A 17,488-nucleotide genomic window follows, 5' to 3' on the forward strand; every position below is an offset into this window, starting at 1 on the left:
TTAAATAAAGTTGAATTGATGTTCCAATTCCATATTCCTTTGCAATCGCGTCCAGCAGCCATTTAACAAGCGCCCTCTCATCAGTCAACGACAGGGCATGTATAAACCAGGAAAACATGCAAACGTGAAAATCCTCAGATTTCAGTTAAATAACATAAACATAATATCAGACCAAACTCAAGCATTGTTAAATACAACTTTTAATGCATTCAATCAGTCGGCCAAACTAATGAAATTGTTTACCGTAAACATTATTATCCTTTTTTATAAAACGTATTTCTATATTATACGAATGTAATTTATGGCAAATAACTTACAATTCTATTTATATTCCAGGTAGTCTATATGTAATGTTCAAAATACGATTAGTTACATATCGGTCTTTTTCATAACTACAATAGTGCCAGTAGCTGGGTACATATTTTATTTCTTCTTCATAGCAAAACTGTTTCCATTAGCTGGATGGTTGATCACTAACAAGAATGCAGCATATCCAGATAGTGTCATCTTATTTTCTAAAACCAAACATACATGAAAATAGTATTAATTTGTATATAAATTATGATAGTTTTGTTTTTTGGTTTTATATATTTAGGAAAATTTCCAAGGATAACCATAAGCGAATCCATTCAGCATCTTTCTAAAGGTGGCAATCCCGTTCAAGCAAGATATACACAAGATGCTCTACATAAACGTCTTATTACAAGTCTTTGAGGGTGGAGTTGTAAATTTTCATTAGAAAAAAATCTTGAAACTGACATGACTTGAACCCAGGACCCTTGGATTAGTAACCAGGCATCATAACCACCAAGCTTTACTTGTAAATACTAAAATTGACTTGGTAAGTTACTATATAGGACTATTAATTATCAGGTTTTCCAAATAGCTTCCATGGTTGTACTTACCAGACACGTTTGTTGATAATTCTATCCAATTCTGCAGCCAATTTCTAAAAACTTGGTCAGTTAAACCATCCATTGAATAGAAGCCACGGTCAAAGCAAATCTGTGAAAATAATATATGAATATAATGTTTGGTTTGTGATCCAATTATTTTACATAATTTAGAAATTAAATGATTTATTTAAAACAAACAATAAAATAAAAATCACTTGTAATAGACGCCATGATAAAAAAAATCTGTGAAAATAATATATGTTTAGTTCGTGATTCAATTATAACGCACAATGTTGTCCATTAGTAATGATCATTTAAAAGTGCTGTACAAGGAAACCATTAGCAACGATATAAAGCTCTGTCTTCACTATCAAAGTTTATGTGACAACAAAATATGATGTGCCCATATATGACAATGTCTTATCACTACCATATTTGGGCATATCACCACTATATTTGGGTACATCACACTTTTTTTGTCAAACTAGTTTGATAGTGTAGACAGAGCTTAACAAAATTCTATATAATATAGATGTCTAAAGACTATTTTTATTTAGGAAGGTGTATTGCCAATCGCTCCATTTCCAAGATGCTCCACATAAGTGAGTAGAGAAGTTGAACTTGAGACTATGAGATTGAAAGGCAAGCACAAGTTGTATATCTAAGTTATTTCTTTGTACAGTACCCTCTGGAGCTGCACAAGATCAAGTTTGTGAAGGTCGTTGTCCCTTTTGATTCCTTTATCTATCGTTTGAAGTTCGGTCAAGCTGAACACAAGTCTACGGCGTAAGAAGAATGATGGTTGGAGGTATGGATTTATGGATAACAGCTTACATATATCTACCTGTGTAAAGATAAAATTAAATTGTACTATAATTCCGGTTTCCTAACACTTTGTGACCTAAAGGCTTTTAAACTCTACAAAGGGTTGAAATACTATAAATATTCCTATGTACCCTTTCCCAATTGGTTTAAATTTAGAATTTATTTTACTTTGCACCTCCCCATACTCATAGCCCCATCATAATTGTTATATTTATGCAGGGAGTTGTTAATAACCCTAATAACAACTCCCTGATTTATGTATGTGCAAAAATGATGTTTTGGTTAACCAAGCATTGACAGTTGTATAGTAGTAGTAGAATCTTCAAGACATTGGAGATATATAGAATATGTATGGATATTCATTGAATGCAATGGATGTGTATGTAAAAGCTGGTTGTGTAAAAACTTAGATGCTTTTCCATCATTGGAACAACCGTGCTAAATCAATTAAATGTAAAACATACTAATTGTTTCTTTTGTAAATTAGCAACGTCCAATGATTCTTCAAACAAATTTCTTGAGTTGATTAAATCGTGTGCGACAGTCGCTTTCCCCTGTTCAATCTGAAAAATGACAGAGTATCATATCATTTTGAATATAATCACACAAACTTGGTTATCAGACTAGAATTGCAGCTCACAAAGATTATTTTATTCCTACAGGTACTCATGAAGAAGAATTAGTCTATCTGACTGTAAAATGACTTAGATTTAGTCTGACAGAAAGATTGACAGCAATGATGTACTGTAAAACTAATCCTTAAATGGTGATTATTGTGGATTATGATGGGTATGTATTTTATTATGAGCTGGACAGTTTAGTTAATAAATTTATTTATATTTATTAAATATCATCGAGGAAGGTTATTATTGGACATGGATGGTAGTCATCGTAGCGGGTAATTATGCTCGGGTAACCATCCTAGGTGATAATTGGTGCTATAGTGATTATTTCAGTCTGAAAAGTGACATAACCTACCCTTGTGATTATTATATCGAGCATTTCCTTCTCGGCCTTTGTCCTGCACTGTGAATTTTTTAGATGTTTTACAACTTGTGGGTATGATTTAACTCGACGTTTCTGATCATTTACCCTGTATTTGTTCTGTTGTTCAGCTGTAAAGAACTGCTGACTTAGCAGTAGGCGCGGTCTTAGTGCTCTGTTTATAGATAGAATATTTCATTAGCTAACTCTAAAATCTCAACCGTAAAATTGATTAGGATTTTTATTTTTTTTTTGCATTTTGAATTAAATGAAATTTAATTAGTGTATTGTTATGCTAAAATAAATAGGAATATTATATCTTCTACTACTTACACAATAACCAGAACAGCATAAAACACAACTGGAAAGAGGCAAAGTACCAGTGTTGGTGTCACCTTATAAAGATCTCTACGATACTACAAGAAAATATAATTCTTGAATTGAAAGAAAAATAAGTACTTATATGGATTGCCCCTTGACCAATGATGTTAACCTTTGACACACTCAAAATGAAGGTAGTAAAACTGAGGTCATTAAAGCACGGGCAGACATCCATTAGCAACAACTAATTCACCAGAAGACATTATTTTTCTGGCATCATTTGATGATGACTATTTGTGTTTTCCCCCTTACCTGTCTAATAAAAACAATATCTTTCCAAGGCAAATCCAGGTAAGATATCTTATTTTCTTTCATCTTTTTGCGTAAATGTAATCTATATTTAGTATCATGCCATGTAGTTTTTGCTCCTGAAAAAAAAACCAATTTAATTTATAGTGTTCTTAAATATTAAAATGGTTATGACAGAAATGGAACAATATACATTGTTATTGGTCTTTTATTATTTGATTGGTTTGTTAGTGACTTGCAGGGCAATACTAAGTTGATACAGTATTGTACTAAAGAATTGATCATTGAAGGGAATTGTACTTGAAACCCATCTCCCCTCAAATTCAAATTTGAATATGTACTAACCTCCTATGACCTGCATGTTCACCTTGTAATACCTTGGGAAACGTTCCCTGATATAGTCAAAATATTTCTGTTCATATTTTTTGTACACTCTTAGCAAACCAGTACTGTCATGTTTCTCATTTTCACGTGCATTATATTGTGATGTAGTACAGAATCCAAGTGTGTTGAGCTTATTTTTTAGACTAAAAAAAGAAATGTTAAGAAAAGATGATCCAATACAATAACACAAGGAGTTATCCGCAAATTGTAGTAGTAGGCCCTATATTATATATAAATAACCTTAACGAACTGTACAATACGCCACCTCGTAACAGCTGTATGTAGGGGGTTTGTAGGTGTAGTAGATAGGGGAAGGCCTCTCTAGGTAGGCCCTGGTTTAGACTCCATGCACAAACTGTATAGAGACATAATTAGGCCCAGGGCCACCACCTAGCCTAGGCGCGCCTAATACAGAGTTCAGTTATGTAGTAAGCAGGCCTAGCTAGATGGCCCCGACTACAGAATATTATTAATCTAAAATTCTATTAGAATACATTTTTTACCAAATTAAGTTTAAGTTCACATTTTTTGATTCTAAAAAACCGTATTGTAAACTTAAATATGCACTTTTATTCGCTCTCAAAAGAGAGGTGGTTGTACAAAAACAACTCATTTTATTTTACGCGATTGTTTTGATTTTAATGCTACTATAGAGGGCGTCTCAAAGTTTTGACCAATACCCGTCTCTTTATTATTCGTGGTTTTCTCACGCTGCTGCTGAGCGGCTGAACGAGAGTAATCAATAAAATTAAAATAAATCCAACAATTATTTATTTTCTGCACCACCACAACTACAGGTAGGCTATCCATGAAATGAAAGTGGGTTATAGTTTTTTTTGTAAAACTGGTCAGAGAAATGCCATTTCAATTCAACATTGTATCTTAAGATAAAATGCACCAACTCGGATCCAAACTTGACTGGTGGTAAGTATATCAGCTAACTTGTTTTGTGTGTGTGGTGTCGCAAAACGAAGTAAGATTGGTGGATAGGACTACTACTAATGCGTACTACTATAGCCTACTATACCAAGACTGAGTAGTATATATACTACTCAGTCTTGTCTATGATTTGTAAGTTTAAGATTACTGTTTTCACATTTCATTTCATATACCGTGTAAATACAGTGCATACAGGTTTTGTAACATATATTTTTTTGGCATTAGAAACGCTACTCATAAAAATGTACCATATTTCACTATCAATGGTTTGTCCAGGTGCCTGTTAATTTGCCAGACTAAAAATATACCCTATTTTCTACCTTTTGCCTAAATTTTATAAAAGCCCATCCTAAATTGTTTTGTTGCTGATAGGAAAAGGAGAAGTTGTAACATTTCTTTAGTCAACTTTTAATTAAGATCTGAAATTATGAAAGACTTTAATTAAATGTAACCATGTTTTTATTTTATATTGAAAGGAGTAAAATATATGAAATGGTTGTGTTAATGCTGGTCAAATAAAAAATGCAACAATCAATCAAGTTTGACCGTAATACATTTTGGGTAATGATTATCAAGACACACCCTACTGTAGCTGTTCCACAACCGGTTATATTAAGACACTTCTTATTCTGTTATTACTCACAATTTTAATGTTATGTAAGAAGTATAGATAGATTGATAGATAGAAAGATAAAATTGTATTCGTCATAAAATAAATAAAATTACATTATGAAAATTGTCTTCCTTGGCAAAAATATAAATAAAAAAAGACCATATATAACGTATTTAAAATACTTATAAAACAAATTACACAAAAATATTTATAATATACTGCACAGGTATGTAAAGGCATCAAAATTAGGGTTATGGTTTAAAAAGGCCATTAAATTTTAAAATATAATGTATTATTACTATTGTACTATACCTTGTACTGAAAATTGAACAAAAATGAGCAATGCCATAAAACAAAGGTTTTATTTTTGTATTCTTCTAATAAAGTTTTTTTTTTAATTAACAAAAATAAGCATGTCGTTGTTGAGTCCATGTTTGTATTTGCAGATTTTTTCCTGGTATTTTTTTTAGGTTTATTAGGCACATTATTTGGTAAAAAGTTATCCATTTATTTTTAGAATGTTGTTTAATTTTTTAAATTTTTAAATCACAGCCATGTGAAGTGATGCTCTTGAAAATAAGTGGTTGAGATATTTCCAGCAATGTCAGAGAAATCACCTCTGCGAGAAAATGCTTCACCTATACATGCAGTAACCGCCAACGGACATCCTCAAGAACACACACAAAAATATGAAGAGTTGACGCAAACAGCAAATGGTAACACAGGTAATTTAAGTTTCTAACCTCAGCGTCACGGCAAGGGACATATCTCTATCCAATGCGCAAAGTTGACTTCAATTGTGTCGCGCATTGAATGCGGAACAGTGCATACCAACATTTGTGTGTCAAGTGTCAAATAAAATACTGTAATGTTTACTTCTTTAGATTACATTGATGAAAACCATCAACTAACAATAAAACAAGCTGCAAGATGGCGGCTGGCTGCACTTGTAATATCCTGGATTTCTATCATACTAATATGCATTTTAGGAAGTCTTAGTTTTGGTATGTTTTACAATTTATCATTCATTTATCAACTACAGAATCTCAAATACATTTCATGTCCACCAAAATGATTTGTAAAATGAACAATCTGTGAATTTATTTTAAAAATATGTTTTGATACTAATTTAAATATAGCTATTCATCACTTATTATTTATAATTAATTTATAATTAATTTATACATTTTCAGTTGCTTATAATTTTTTGTCAATCTGAGTTTACTTAGCTATTCATTATGTTTACATTTTTTTCATATTTGTTTATTTAAAACTAGATTATGTATTTTCATTTAATTAATTATTATTTGTTAATTATTTGTGTTTTCATAATTATAGTATCAATTGTTTTTTTTACAGCTGTTTCAGTAATTACGAAAAGTGCAGCAGCATTTGGTTTTGGGGTGAGTTCTTTGTACTGAGCTTTTATTTGGTGACAGGGCAGTAAATGAAAGGTGACAGTAATTTATACAAATATTATTTGTACACTCTGTATTGTTCTGTCTGAGAACAAGATGGTGCAAAGTTTATAACATCATTTTAAAACAATAAAAAATAGCCACTAAATATGAAGCAAACACATACGGGGTGGGCCTACGTTTTTCATTTTTAGTTATTTAGCCTAAAATAAAATACCATATTATAGTATGCATAAATGTGAATTCATTTTGCATTTATTTTAAGAAGAGAAGCATCATCCTAAGCCTTCTTTAGGACTTTGATTAGGTGTTTTTAGTCCAGTCTTTAGAACTTTGCTAATTTAAGACCTAGCCTTCTGGCTAACAGTGAACCTACTCAAACACGGCCACACATGTAGGCCTACAAGGTCTGCGACTTAGGATGAGGATTACAATCGTCACTTGTGCGAAACACATTTAATAACAAACCTTCACACTCTGGCAATTTACCATCCTCTTTTGTCTACCATCCAAATGCAAAAGTATAGTAATATCAATTTTTTTTTTAAACAATGCCAATGCCAACCAAGGTTAAATAATGTCAAAGTACATTCTAATAGTAGTCCGATTATACATTTAAAATATACATTCAAAATTGAATGCATTAGTAATGAAATATATTGTGTATAATGCAGTAGAAGTATAATGAATATAAGAATCTATAGAGTGGAATGACAATTGATGAAAAAATGCTTTTGATTGATATGTACTTTTTCCACTTGATTAATGAAGTATGAATGGCACAAAGTAAGTTGCCAAAAAGGATGCTAGGCAAACACATATCATCAAGCTAAAATTGTCAAAAAAGTTGTATTACTTTTTTGTAATATGCTAAATCTACTCAAAATACAGCTCAATGTTCACACCAGGGTCACATCAGGTTATTTTAAACTAGCCTGGGTGCAGTACAAATTTTGCGGGAAAAAAGTATAGGAAAATTTTTTTCTTTTTTTTCTGATAGAGTATACCATATAGAATGTCAGAAAAAAAATCCCCATCCCAGGGTCTTGGGGAAAATTTTTTACGGCACTTTTAAATTTTGGCCTATATAACACACACAAATGCCTATTAACACACACAAATACCTATATATAGGGGATAGGGAAAACCAATTCACGTTTTTTTTTACTTGGAGTTGTGTTATGATGATTAAAATTTGCTGAGGCTTACTTTAATAACTACTTCTCATAGTAGTTGATAAATCGAGTCGATAACAATGACATCATCATGCCAGAATCCATTATGGCGTCCAATTTGGCGGAAAAAACAGGGTATTGCTAAACCCCGCAAACCCTTGCAAACCTCCAAAAAAACATAGCAAACCCCACCGAACCAACATAAAAGTGATTGAATCATGTAGTGTACGACCCACTGGGTATATCCATGTAAAAAAAAAAATTTAATTTCTACTGTTAACTACTTATTTTTGGGGTAAAACATCATTTTTTTGGTCAAAAATGATTGTTAAACCCTGCAAACCTCCAAAAAAACATAGCAAACCCCACCGAACCAACATAAAAGTGATTGAATCATGTAGTGTACGACTCACTGGGTATATCCATGTTTAAAAAAATATAATTTCTACTGTTAACTACTTATTTTTGGGGTAAATTTTTAACCAAAAAATGACGTTTAATCCCAAAAAAATAAGTAGTTAACAGTAGAAATTTTTATTTTTTTTTACATGGACATACCCAGTGGGGCGTACACTCCATGATTCAATCACTTTTATGTCGGTTCGGTGGGGTTTTCTATGTTTTTATTTGGAGGTTCCAGGGGTTTGCGGGGGTTTAGCAATACCCTGTTTTTCCCGCCATATTGGATTCTGGCATGATGATGTCATCGTATCGACTTGATTCATCAACTACTATGAGAAGTAGTTATTAAAGTAAGCCTCTACTAATTTTAATCATTGAAACACAACTGCAAGTAACAAAAACTGTTAATTGATTTTCTCTATCCCCTATATATAGGTATTTGTGTAAGTTAATAGGAATTTGTGTGTGTTATATAGGCCAAAATTTAAAAGTGCCATAAAAAAATTTCCCCAAGACCCTGGGATGGGGATTTTTTTTCTGACATTCCATATGGTATACTCTGTTAGAAAAACCAAAAAAAAAATTTCCTATACTTTTTTCCCGCAAATGTGTATAATAATTGTTCTGCACCCAGGTAAACGGTAGCCTATTTCTAGCAATTGGGATCAAATACGTAGTGCTAACAGTTTAAAGCCCTGTCTACACTATAAAACTTTATGCGATGTGCCAATATATGGACATGATGATGTCATATAACTACCATATTTGAGCATATCACTACCATATTTGGGCAAATCCCATTTTTTTGTGTCTAAAACTAGTTTGAGAGTGCAGAAAGAGCTTTACATCTGGCTTTTTTGTGTTTAATAATAGATTATCCAGTGATATAAATATTGTGTTTTTTGATAGATGTGTTCAGCGAGGTCAATGTTCAGGATACAACACTTTGTGATTTTTAGTAGTGTGACATTTATTGCTAATTCCAAGGTTCCATTTTGTTTCTACCTGTTCTTGCTTAATCAGGTGAAATGTATTCATTTATGAAATTACAGTATGATCAATACAAGTGATACCATATATGGATTTCAATATCTGAACCAACAGAAACTATTGTATCAATAGATCACAGAGAAAAATAAAATAAAAGGGCTCAATGAACCGAGGTATTTTTCAGTAAGGCTTAGCCTCTAAATGTTTATTTATTTTATTTATTTTATTATTCTTTATTTCATATAAAACATCAAAACATTAGACACCACCATGCTACAAGTTACCACTAGTGGCCAAAGGCCAGATTGTGGGTAACTTTTACATGCATGTACCTAGACCAATAAAAATATACAAAATTGAAACATACAAAATAATAAATTATACAAAAATGAGTGAAGAGCAGGCGTTAAGCAGGCGGATAAAATAAGGGATTGGACTGTTACTGAAACGGGCGGTTCTGGATGGTAATTGTGAAATGTTATTACTATTACGGAGCGTACCTCCCGTGACTTTCAAACCGTGTCACCGGTAAAAGATCAGCAGAATGAACAGTCTCAGATATTCCCTTGGCAAATTTGAGACTGTGAGCTATTCTCCTATCAGTGAGGGATGAGATGTTACAGACCTTTAGAGCTTTGTCATACAAACTAAAATCCCTTCCCAATATGGTACGGCATGCTCTGCGTTGGACAGATTCTATAGAGTTGCTAAGCGATTTGGTTAAGCCGGGGTGCCATACAACATCGGCATATTCAAGGAGGGGTCTAATATACCCACAGTAGACAGAGCATAGTTCATCAGGGTTGAAGCCAAATTTCTTTAGACTCCTTAAAATAAAAAGCTTCCTATTAGCCTTGAGGACAATATCCCCAATATGCTTATCCCATTTTAAGTTATTTTGTAACGTGACTCCAAGTATTTTAGCATGAGTGACAAATGCTAGTTCGTTACCCCCGATATAAATTTTTTTTTCAGGAATATTCCTTTTACTAAAACATATTTGTAGTGCCTGGCATTTAGCAGGGTTCAGGTCCATAACATTCCTTTTACACCAATCATGAAACTCATTAAGATCATGCTGCAAGTGACCTGGTTGTGTTATCTTACGATTTTCATAAACAGATAGGTCATCAACGTATTTTAAAGCATTCGTTTTAGCACCCTTAACAGCATCATTGATCATGATTTGAAATGCAATGGGACCAAGTTTAGTCCCCTGGGGGACACCAGCTTTTAACGTGATAGCACTTGATAGGGAGTTGTTATATTTTACACATTGTTCTCTGCAGCTGAGGAAGCTGCAAATCCAAGGGACGATAGACCCACGGACTCCAATGTCGATGATTTTATTGATTAAGGTGTTGTGTTCAATTCGATCAAAGGCCTTAGTGAAGTCCGTAAGGACAACCGTCCCTATGTTATGAGCCTCTTCAGCTGCAGCACACATATCATGAACTAGACGTACTAAGTAGTGGCTAGTTGATGCCCCCTTGACATTGCCATACTGTCTTACATCTAATTTATTCTGGATATCAGATACCACCCACTCACAAACAAATTGCTCTGCCACTTTTGCAAAGGCAGGTGTTAACGAGATAGGTCTTAACTTATCAATTTTTGGTGGATGTACCTTGGGGATAGGAACAGTCACAGCTGATTTCCATTGGGTGGGGAGACTTCCTTCCCTAAATGAGCAATTTAAAATATTAGTGAGGGGTTCACTTAAAGGGCAAACTCTTTAAGAATTAAGGGTGGTATTTTATCAGGTCCTACTGATTTATAAACCTCCCATTCCTCCCAAATGTAGCTTATTTCCCTTTCTGTCTTCTTCCTCATCTTCCGTCTGACAAATCGTTGCTTTCTGTTCCATTGTCTCCTATTTTTTTGGGCCAAATTTTCACCTACCATTCTTTTTTAATTAATATATAGCAAATTAATTTATTCAGTAATGTGATTTAATCATTTATTCAATCATTTGATGGATAAAATCAAATTTGAATATAGGCAGTTATTCACTTTTGCCAAAACAATTTAACAATTAATGACAAAATAAACAGAATTAAATATAACCAAAATCCCAGATTTCAGACCATGAGTTTCAGTTTTTTCCCATTTAAATTTGCATTTTATCAGTAATAACTTTTAATTTTGATACATATTTTGGTAATAATAACTAATAAAACAACTGTTATTAAATGTCATTAAAATGGGCTAGTAAACAACATTATTTTGTTTAAGGGGAAAATACCTGTAAAAAATGTGTGTTTGGGTGTACATATTTTTTACCTTTCTAATTAAAAAAAAATCCAACTTTCAAAAGAATCATACTGTTAATGAACAGATGTGCCTTTTTCATTAGAGGTATCATTGAATTCTGTGTTAAATGGTCACCATCCACAAAAGACATTCACCTCATCAAGGCCCTTCTCTGTCCATTGATTTTCTGCACTGTGACTTTCACACATTACTAGATTTTTATATACAATTGATTGAAAGAAAGCTTTATGACAGGTTATTAACAACTTTGTATTCACACGTTTAACATTTTTACAGTGAATCGTTCAATATTTGCGGATGGCACGCTTGAATCATGTAGCACCATGGATCACATAGACGGATCCAAAATCTAAATTTCAGAAATTACAATGCAAAAGATAGATCACTTATTTCACAATTTTTAGGCCCTGATCCATCCCTACCCCTCTGTACATAAACAAAACTATACCCTACTCAATGTGCCCGAAATCACAATGCAAAAGATAGATCATTAGTTTAAGTTCAGCACTTATTTTACCTTAGGCCCTTAGCCTCTTATCTGCCACTGAAACATTAAGCAAAATAACGAATGAAAAATCTAAAAGCTTTCATGAGCATCTTTACATAACTAAATTACATAACAGATGAAAAAGAATTCCTCATGTGTGACAATTGTTATTTCTTTTTCTTTTAGTTTGATTGTATTTTAGATATTTTTACTTCAGCAATAGTAATATGGCGTTTTTATGGATCAGTAGGAACACTTTACTCTGCAGAACGAGAAAGAATGTAAGTGTATGGGTCATGTTTTTAATCTATTGAACGAATAAAATATGGTTATGAAAAAGGAATAGGTCCATTTTTCAAATACGGTTTAAAAAAAAAACAATTAGCTGTCAAAAAATTCAATAATGGTTTCCATGGAGCAATTTTTTAAGCCATTTTTTTTTTAAATGCTAAATTTGTGCATTCAAACATTTAATAAGGTAAATTATACTAATTATTTGTAGAAATCAAATTAGAAGTAATAAACATAAACAAAAATCATATAAATCAAAAGCAACATCAATAATTAAATTTGTTTTTCTTTTCATTCATTCATTCATTCATTCACTTTCTATTTATCTGGTTTTATTTATTTTAGGTCCTTGATATTTCTTGGTATTATATTCACCTTGGCTAGTATCTCTATAGGAGCAAGAGCAGTTGTAAACTTAGCATCTGAAACGCACACTATTCCTGTAAGTAGTGATTAGAAATCAGATACAAAGCTATATCAAAGAATAGAGTGAGGACACACTTCATAACTTTTCTGTTCGCACAATGAATTAACATTAGTGGCGTAACGCAGAGGCCTGGCCCCTGGGGTAGCCTTGTGTGTTTTTAGCATTTTTTGACATATTTTAATGCCTTTTTTTCCCTCTGGGCATTGCTCAGGGAAAATCAACAGTTCCTTAATAATTAACTCCATCCCTACCCCTCATAAACAAAACACAATACCCTACTCAGAGTGCCCGGTAACCAATGAATATTCAGTAAACCTTAAGAACAGCATTCTTTTCTATTTGATTGCGATAATTAACCTACCAAATAACAAAATCAGTTTGTTCTACTTTAGATATACAAATTTACCAAAAATATCACTGATTGCAGAAAAAAATAACCATTTTATTCAAATCAGACATTGACTTACTTATAATCCTTTAAAAATGCAACCAAAACCTACTAAATTTTAGGAACAATAAGTCTACAATCAGTAGTTTCAGTTGAATGATTGTCCATTTTCAATCAAAGATATTAAAAAGAAAGTTAGTTCATTTAATGGGTCATGGCCTTTTACATTGTATAGGCCTAAAGTACAGTAAATAATACTCCATTTTGTATAGTACTATGCCTACAGTATATTAATATACAGAGGGCGATCACATAAAGCAGACAATAACTTTGTGCGATTGACGTAAAATGCTATACTTAATATTAATAATGGGTAGATAAGTGCCGAATACAACTGACAAATTTGAATGAAGGCAGTCTACCATTAGACCACATGTGGAATTCGCTATATCAATAGGCCTATATTAACATTGATATGAAACAGCTAATTTTGCATTTAAAGGACAAATTGACCGAGGACCATATTTTTACAACGTATTAGGGATGTACATATGATTTCAGAAATATCGCAAGATTATAAGGATATCGCCGTAATTGCTGTGATGTCACAGGTGCATGTCAAATTCTACTTAATAAAGTCCAGATAAGCAAAAGAAACAATAAAAAAATAACCATTTATATTTTTTACGATTTATTGTGTGCGTGTTTACTAGAAATTTTCACGATTTGCCAAACTTTGCCAGAAAACTCATGACGTAAATATGGTCCTCGGTCAAGTTGTCCTTTAACAATTAGTAACCAGGGGCGGATTTAGGGGGGAGGGCGGGCCTTTTGTAATATTATGCACCCATTTACATACAATTTTACAAGAAAAGGGGGTACAAATCAACATTAAAAAGTTCAACTTCAATGTTACGATCGGTAAAACTGACTGACCAATCAAATAGTTCATAAATTACGTCATCATTGTTTGTGAAAAAATACGTACGCGCTGACAATTCTTGTTTTTTTACAACGCGACGATGTTTTTTGCAACGTTGAAAGAACCAAGAAACCATTAACGATCGCGTAAAAAATGTGTAAAAATTCGCGACTGGAAAACAGGCTTTAGGCGCAAAAAAAAACCAGTTCCGTATATTTTAATATATTTAAAAATATGGTCTATAAAACCCACTATATTCAGATAATTATATGACAAGAATCGACTGGCCAAAACGCCTCAGATGCTATCTCCGGGCGTCTATAAAAAAATATTTTCGGACCCCCTAGACTATTATTTTTTCCAATATCGGCCCCCCTCTTTATCAAAATCCTAGATCCGCCCCTGGTAACCCTGTATTTTGTTTTGTTGTATTTGTAGCACTTCTCATTATATGTGTTAGCAGCAACAAGTGGTGTAATATGTTTAGTGTTTGCACTGATTAAATTTGTTATTGCAAGTAAACTAGAAAGTCGCAGTTTAAGGACAGATGGTAAGTGATTATTTTGTTTTATTTATTATTTTTACATGAAATAGAGCCTGAGATATTTGAAGTGACTAATATTTTAGGATAGAACTTATTAACCAGAACAGTGGCGGATCTAGGATCTGACAAGGGGGGATGGCCAAGAAAGTGGCAAACGAGGTGCTTAGCACCGAGCGGGGAGGTTTGGGAGAGGGTGTTCCCCTCCCTAGGCTCAGAAAATGTTTGAAAAAATAGATGCTTACACACTGTTTAATAGGCTAGAGAAACTGTTTCCATCACACTTAATAACAATTACATACTGTAAATTTAAATAAATCCTTCCTAAATACTGTACTGATCTTTTTTGACGAACTAATAATAAACTTTGATCGAAAAACCTTCAAACAAAATGAACATTTGGTAATGCGGTACTCTGGTAGTTTTAGGAGTGCATGTGTTTTGAAAATAACTCAGTTGTGGGTATTTTCCGAAGATTTTAAATCGCGTTTTCTTTTTAAACTCTTGAATTCATAATAGTAATTGAACTCTTAGCTCTTTCACTGTGTAGGCCTAGGCCTATTTACACAACTATCATGCTAACCCTAGCTCTAGTTAGTAGGGCCTAGGCCTAGCTAAGCATACTCTTCTTAATTAAAAGATTAATCCACGACGGTCAATCGCGGGTAGGTTGCATCTTTTTTTTCTTTTTTTTTGAGAATTAAGGGGGGTGGCCAGCCACCCTATTCACCCCCAACCCCTAGATCCGCCACTGCAGAAGCTGTTTGTTCATAAACCCTAAACCTTTAAATCAGTTTTTTTGTTCTTCTTCTTTAAGAAATGCCGAAAATTGGAAAAAATGTAAATGCTAACAGAAAGAAACAGTTACCCCAGTCTTATAAAAATCCACAGTACAGAATGTTTATATTTCAGCTCTGAGTTCATTAGCTGGTAGTATACTTGGATTTAGCATTCTACTAAGCACAGAAGTGATAAAACGTAACGAGGAAATCTGGTACTTAGATGAGGTTGTAGCCATTGCAGTGGGGCTATTTCTTGGTGTATATGGTACACGGTAAATTGTTCAAAAATTTTGTTTAAAAATTATTATATTTCTATTTATTTTTATTTTATCATTTATTTACACTTTTGCAAAAAAAAATCTATAAGACAAATGAATGTTTAATAATTGTATTTCAATTAAACATAGGTATTTAATTTCTTTTTTAAAAAAGAGATTCGTCTTTTTGATGATTCACTGTAAGTTTGTATGACTATGAGAAAGAATGTGGCACAGCTTGAGAAAGAGTTATAATAACTATTTTTTTTAATCTTATAGATTATTAGTGGACATTTTTATGGAATCATCATTTCCAATCAAAATTTGCTGCTGTTGGGAAAAGCAAAGTGATTCCAGCAATGTAATATGAAGACGTATCAACTGTCTTTTTATTTGATAATATATAGGACAAGTAAACAATAATTGTAAGAAAGATTAATCCAGGGAGATATCTCCCAGATTAGACTTACATTTGACTAAGCCTTGTTGTGAACAATATGAATGGTGCAATTTAAGTCTTCTGGTCTTCGAAGTGCAACTATATGTGCGTAGGCTGATTTAGGACTGTTTGATCTTGCAATCATTAAAATTACAGATACCATTTTCCATTTTGTTGAGAGTTAGGCGGACTTTTATGGAAACAGTTCACTATTTATCTCACTGGAACCTTAAAAAAAAATACAATAACAATTATTTTTTAGCCAGTTTGATATATTCCTACAAAAAGTTCATGGTCGACTGGTATGTTCAGTCACAGGCTTGTCCTACAAACAGGCTTAAACCTACCAATGCCAAAGCACTTGTGTGGAGCCTGGTGCTTCCCTTCTACTCACCCATTCATGCCTTCCATATGTTATTGCCTGGACTTGCCAAGTTTCTAGTTATATCAGTGAAGCGTCACTTTTTCCTGGTTATATTGTCTTTAAAGTTGTTATTTTGTGATTTCAATTATTTTTTTCTTACAAATACGTTGAATATTTTAAAATGAATACATTTTGACAATCAAGATTTAAAATGGTGACGTATCTATTTTAATATTCATCCCCATAAAATAATATAGTTATTTATACATTTATTTCTCCATTCACTTGGTTCATCCATGGAGGTATAAATTGTATACCTCCATGGTTCATCCATGCACAGTATATTTATCATTTTGTTCATTTAATATTATATTATATTTACTTTCATTTATATATTTAATTCAACCAATCTATACATTCATCCCTTTTCATTAACAGAGTACCTATTCATCAATTGGTTCTTTTATTCATCTACATTTCACATAGTATAATTAAGGTCATGCATAATGTTATCTAATATTTTTATGCATTTTTTATTCATTGGAATACAGTAGAATATTTTTATATACATTTAAGAAACATATATTTTATTATGAAATTTACAATAATTATTATTACAGTTATGAAATATTTAAATTATGATCTGATTTATATAAATTTTTATAAAAATTATGTTTTCCCTTTTACGGTGGAACTGCAATGCACTCACAATTGAGATCGTGTGGTGTGTTTTTAGCATGAGTATTATTTTGTTGTATGAAAAAATATCTTGTGTGCAAGAAAGTAATTGAAATGCAAAATCTATTCCTTTTTTGTTGTCACTTATAATCAATTTAAAGAATCTAACGGTAGAACGCCACTTCTTTGGGACAATCCTATTAAGGGGACATTTTCCTGTAAAGCAAACAAGAGGAAGTAATGTTACAGTATGTTTTAACACTACTGCTAACCCATATTCAAGGGACATCTCTATTAAAGGACATCGGGTCTCGAAGGTGTCCTTGGGATTCAACTGTATTGTAACTATTGCAAAATATTAAATCCAAAAACAAGAAAA

At 32.5% G+C, this 17,488-nt stretch overlaps 2 protein-coding genes across 4 annotated transcripts; one reads left to right on the forward strand and one right to left on the reverse strand.

Annotated features, from left to right (window-relative positions):
* Positions 1–392: 392 nt before the first annotated feature.
* LOC140039592 (LETM1 domain-containing protein 1-like) lies at positions 393–4,338 on the reverse strand. The gene is made up of 9 exons (XM_072085207.1): positions 4,223–4,338; positions 3,681–3,862; positions 3,339–3,454; positions 3,039–3,121; positions 2,700–2,880; positions 2,186–2,284; positions 1,582–1,740; positions 906–1,005; positions 393–515 (listed from the first exon to the last, which is right to left on the reverse strand). The coding sequence occupies exons 1-9, from the start codon at positions 4,330–4,332 to the stop codon at positions 424–426; spliced, it is 1,122 nt and encodes a 373-aa protein (XP_071941308.1). The 5' UTR covers positions 4,333–4,338; the 3' UTR covers positions 393–423.
* Positions 3,238–16,921, forward strand: LOC140039593 (transmembrane protein 163a-like). 3 transcript variants are annotated; one of them, XM_072085210.1, is made up of 9 exons: positions 3,238–3,377; positions 5,824–5,996; positions 6,156–6,275; positions 6,631–6,674; positions 12,207–12,301; positions 12,657–12,753; positions 14,487–14,598; positions 15,502–15,643; positions 15,908–16,921. In XM_072085210.1, exons 2-9 carry the CDS (start codon positions 5,873–5,875, stop codon positions 15,996–15,998), a joined length of 825 nt encoding a protein of 274 aa, XP_071941311.1. In that variant the 5' UTR covers positions 3,238–3,377; positions 5,824–5,872; the 3' UTR covers positions 15,999–16,921. The 3 variants fall into 3 exon arrangements, with proteins under 3 accessions (XP_071941311.1, XP_071941309.1, XP_071941312.1); XM_072085208.1 differs by lacking the exon at positions 3,238–3,377 and adding an exon at positions 4,434–4,516; XM_072085211.1 differs by lacking the exon at positions 3,238–3,377 and adding an exon at positions 4,569–4,643.
* The last annotated feature ends 567 nt before the right edge of the window (positions 16,922–17,488 follow it).

This window comes from Antedon mediterranea, chromosome 2, assembly GCF_964355755.1.
Source record: "Antedon mediterranea chromosome 2, ecAntMedi1.1, whole genome shotgun sequence".
NCBI classification, from domain to species: domain Eukaryota; kingdom Metazoa; phylum Echinodermata; class Crinoidea; order Comatulida; family Antedonidae; genus Antedon; species Antedon mediterranea.

Excerpts from the sequence above, each read along its gene's own strand:
- LOC140039593 (XM_072085210.1), top strand. The coding sequence starts at position 5,873 with ATGTCAGAGAAATCACCTCTGCGAGAAAATGCTTCACCTATACATGCA. Across the intron at positions 6,276-6,630 it reads TTTAGGAAGTCTTAGTTTTG|CTGTTTCAGTAATTACGAAA; the intron begins GTATGTTTTACA and ends TTTTTTTTACAG. Across the intron at positions 15,644-15,907 it reads CTTGGTGTATATGGTACACG|ATTATTAGTGGACATTTTTA; the intron begins GTAAATTGTTCA and ends TTAATCTTATAG.
- LOC140039592 (XM_072085207.1), bottom strand. The coding sequence starts at position 4,332 with ATGAGTTGTTTTTGTACAACCACCTCTCTTTTGAGAGCGAATAAAAGT. Across the intron at positions 2,881-3,038 it reads TATGCTGTTCTGGTTATTGT|AGCACTAAGACCGCGCCTAC; the intron begins GTAAGTAGTAGA and ends ATCTATAAACAG. Across the intron at positions 1,006-1,581 it reads ATCTTGTGCAGCTCCAGAGG|ATTTGCTTTGACCGTGGCTT; the intron begins GTACTGTACAAA and ends TTATTTTCACAG.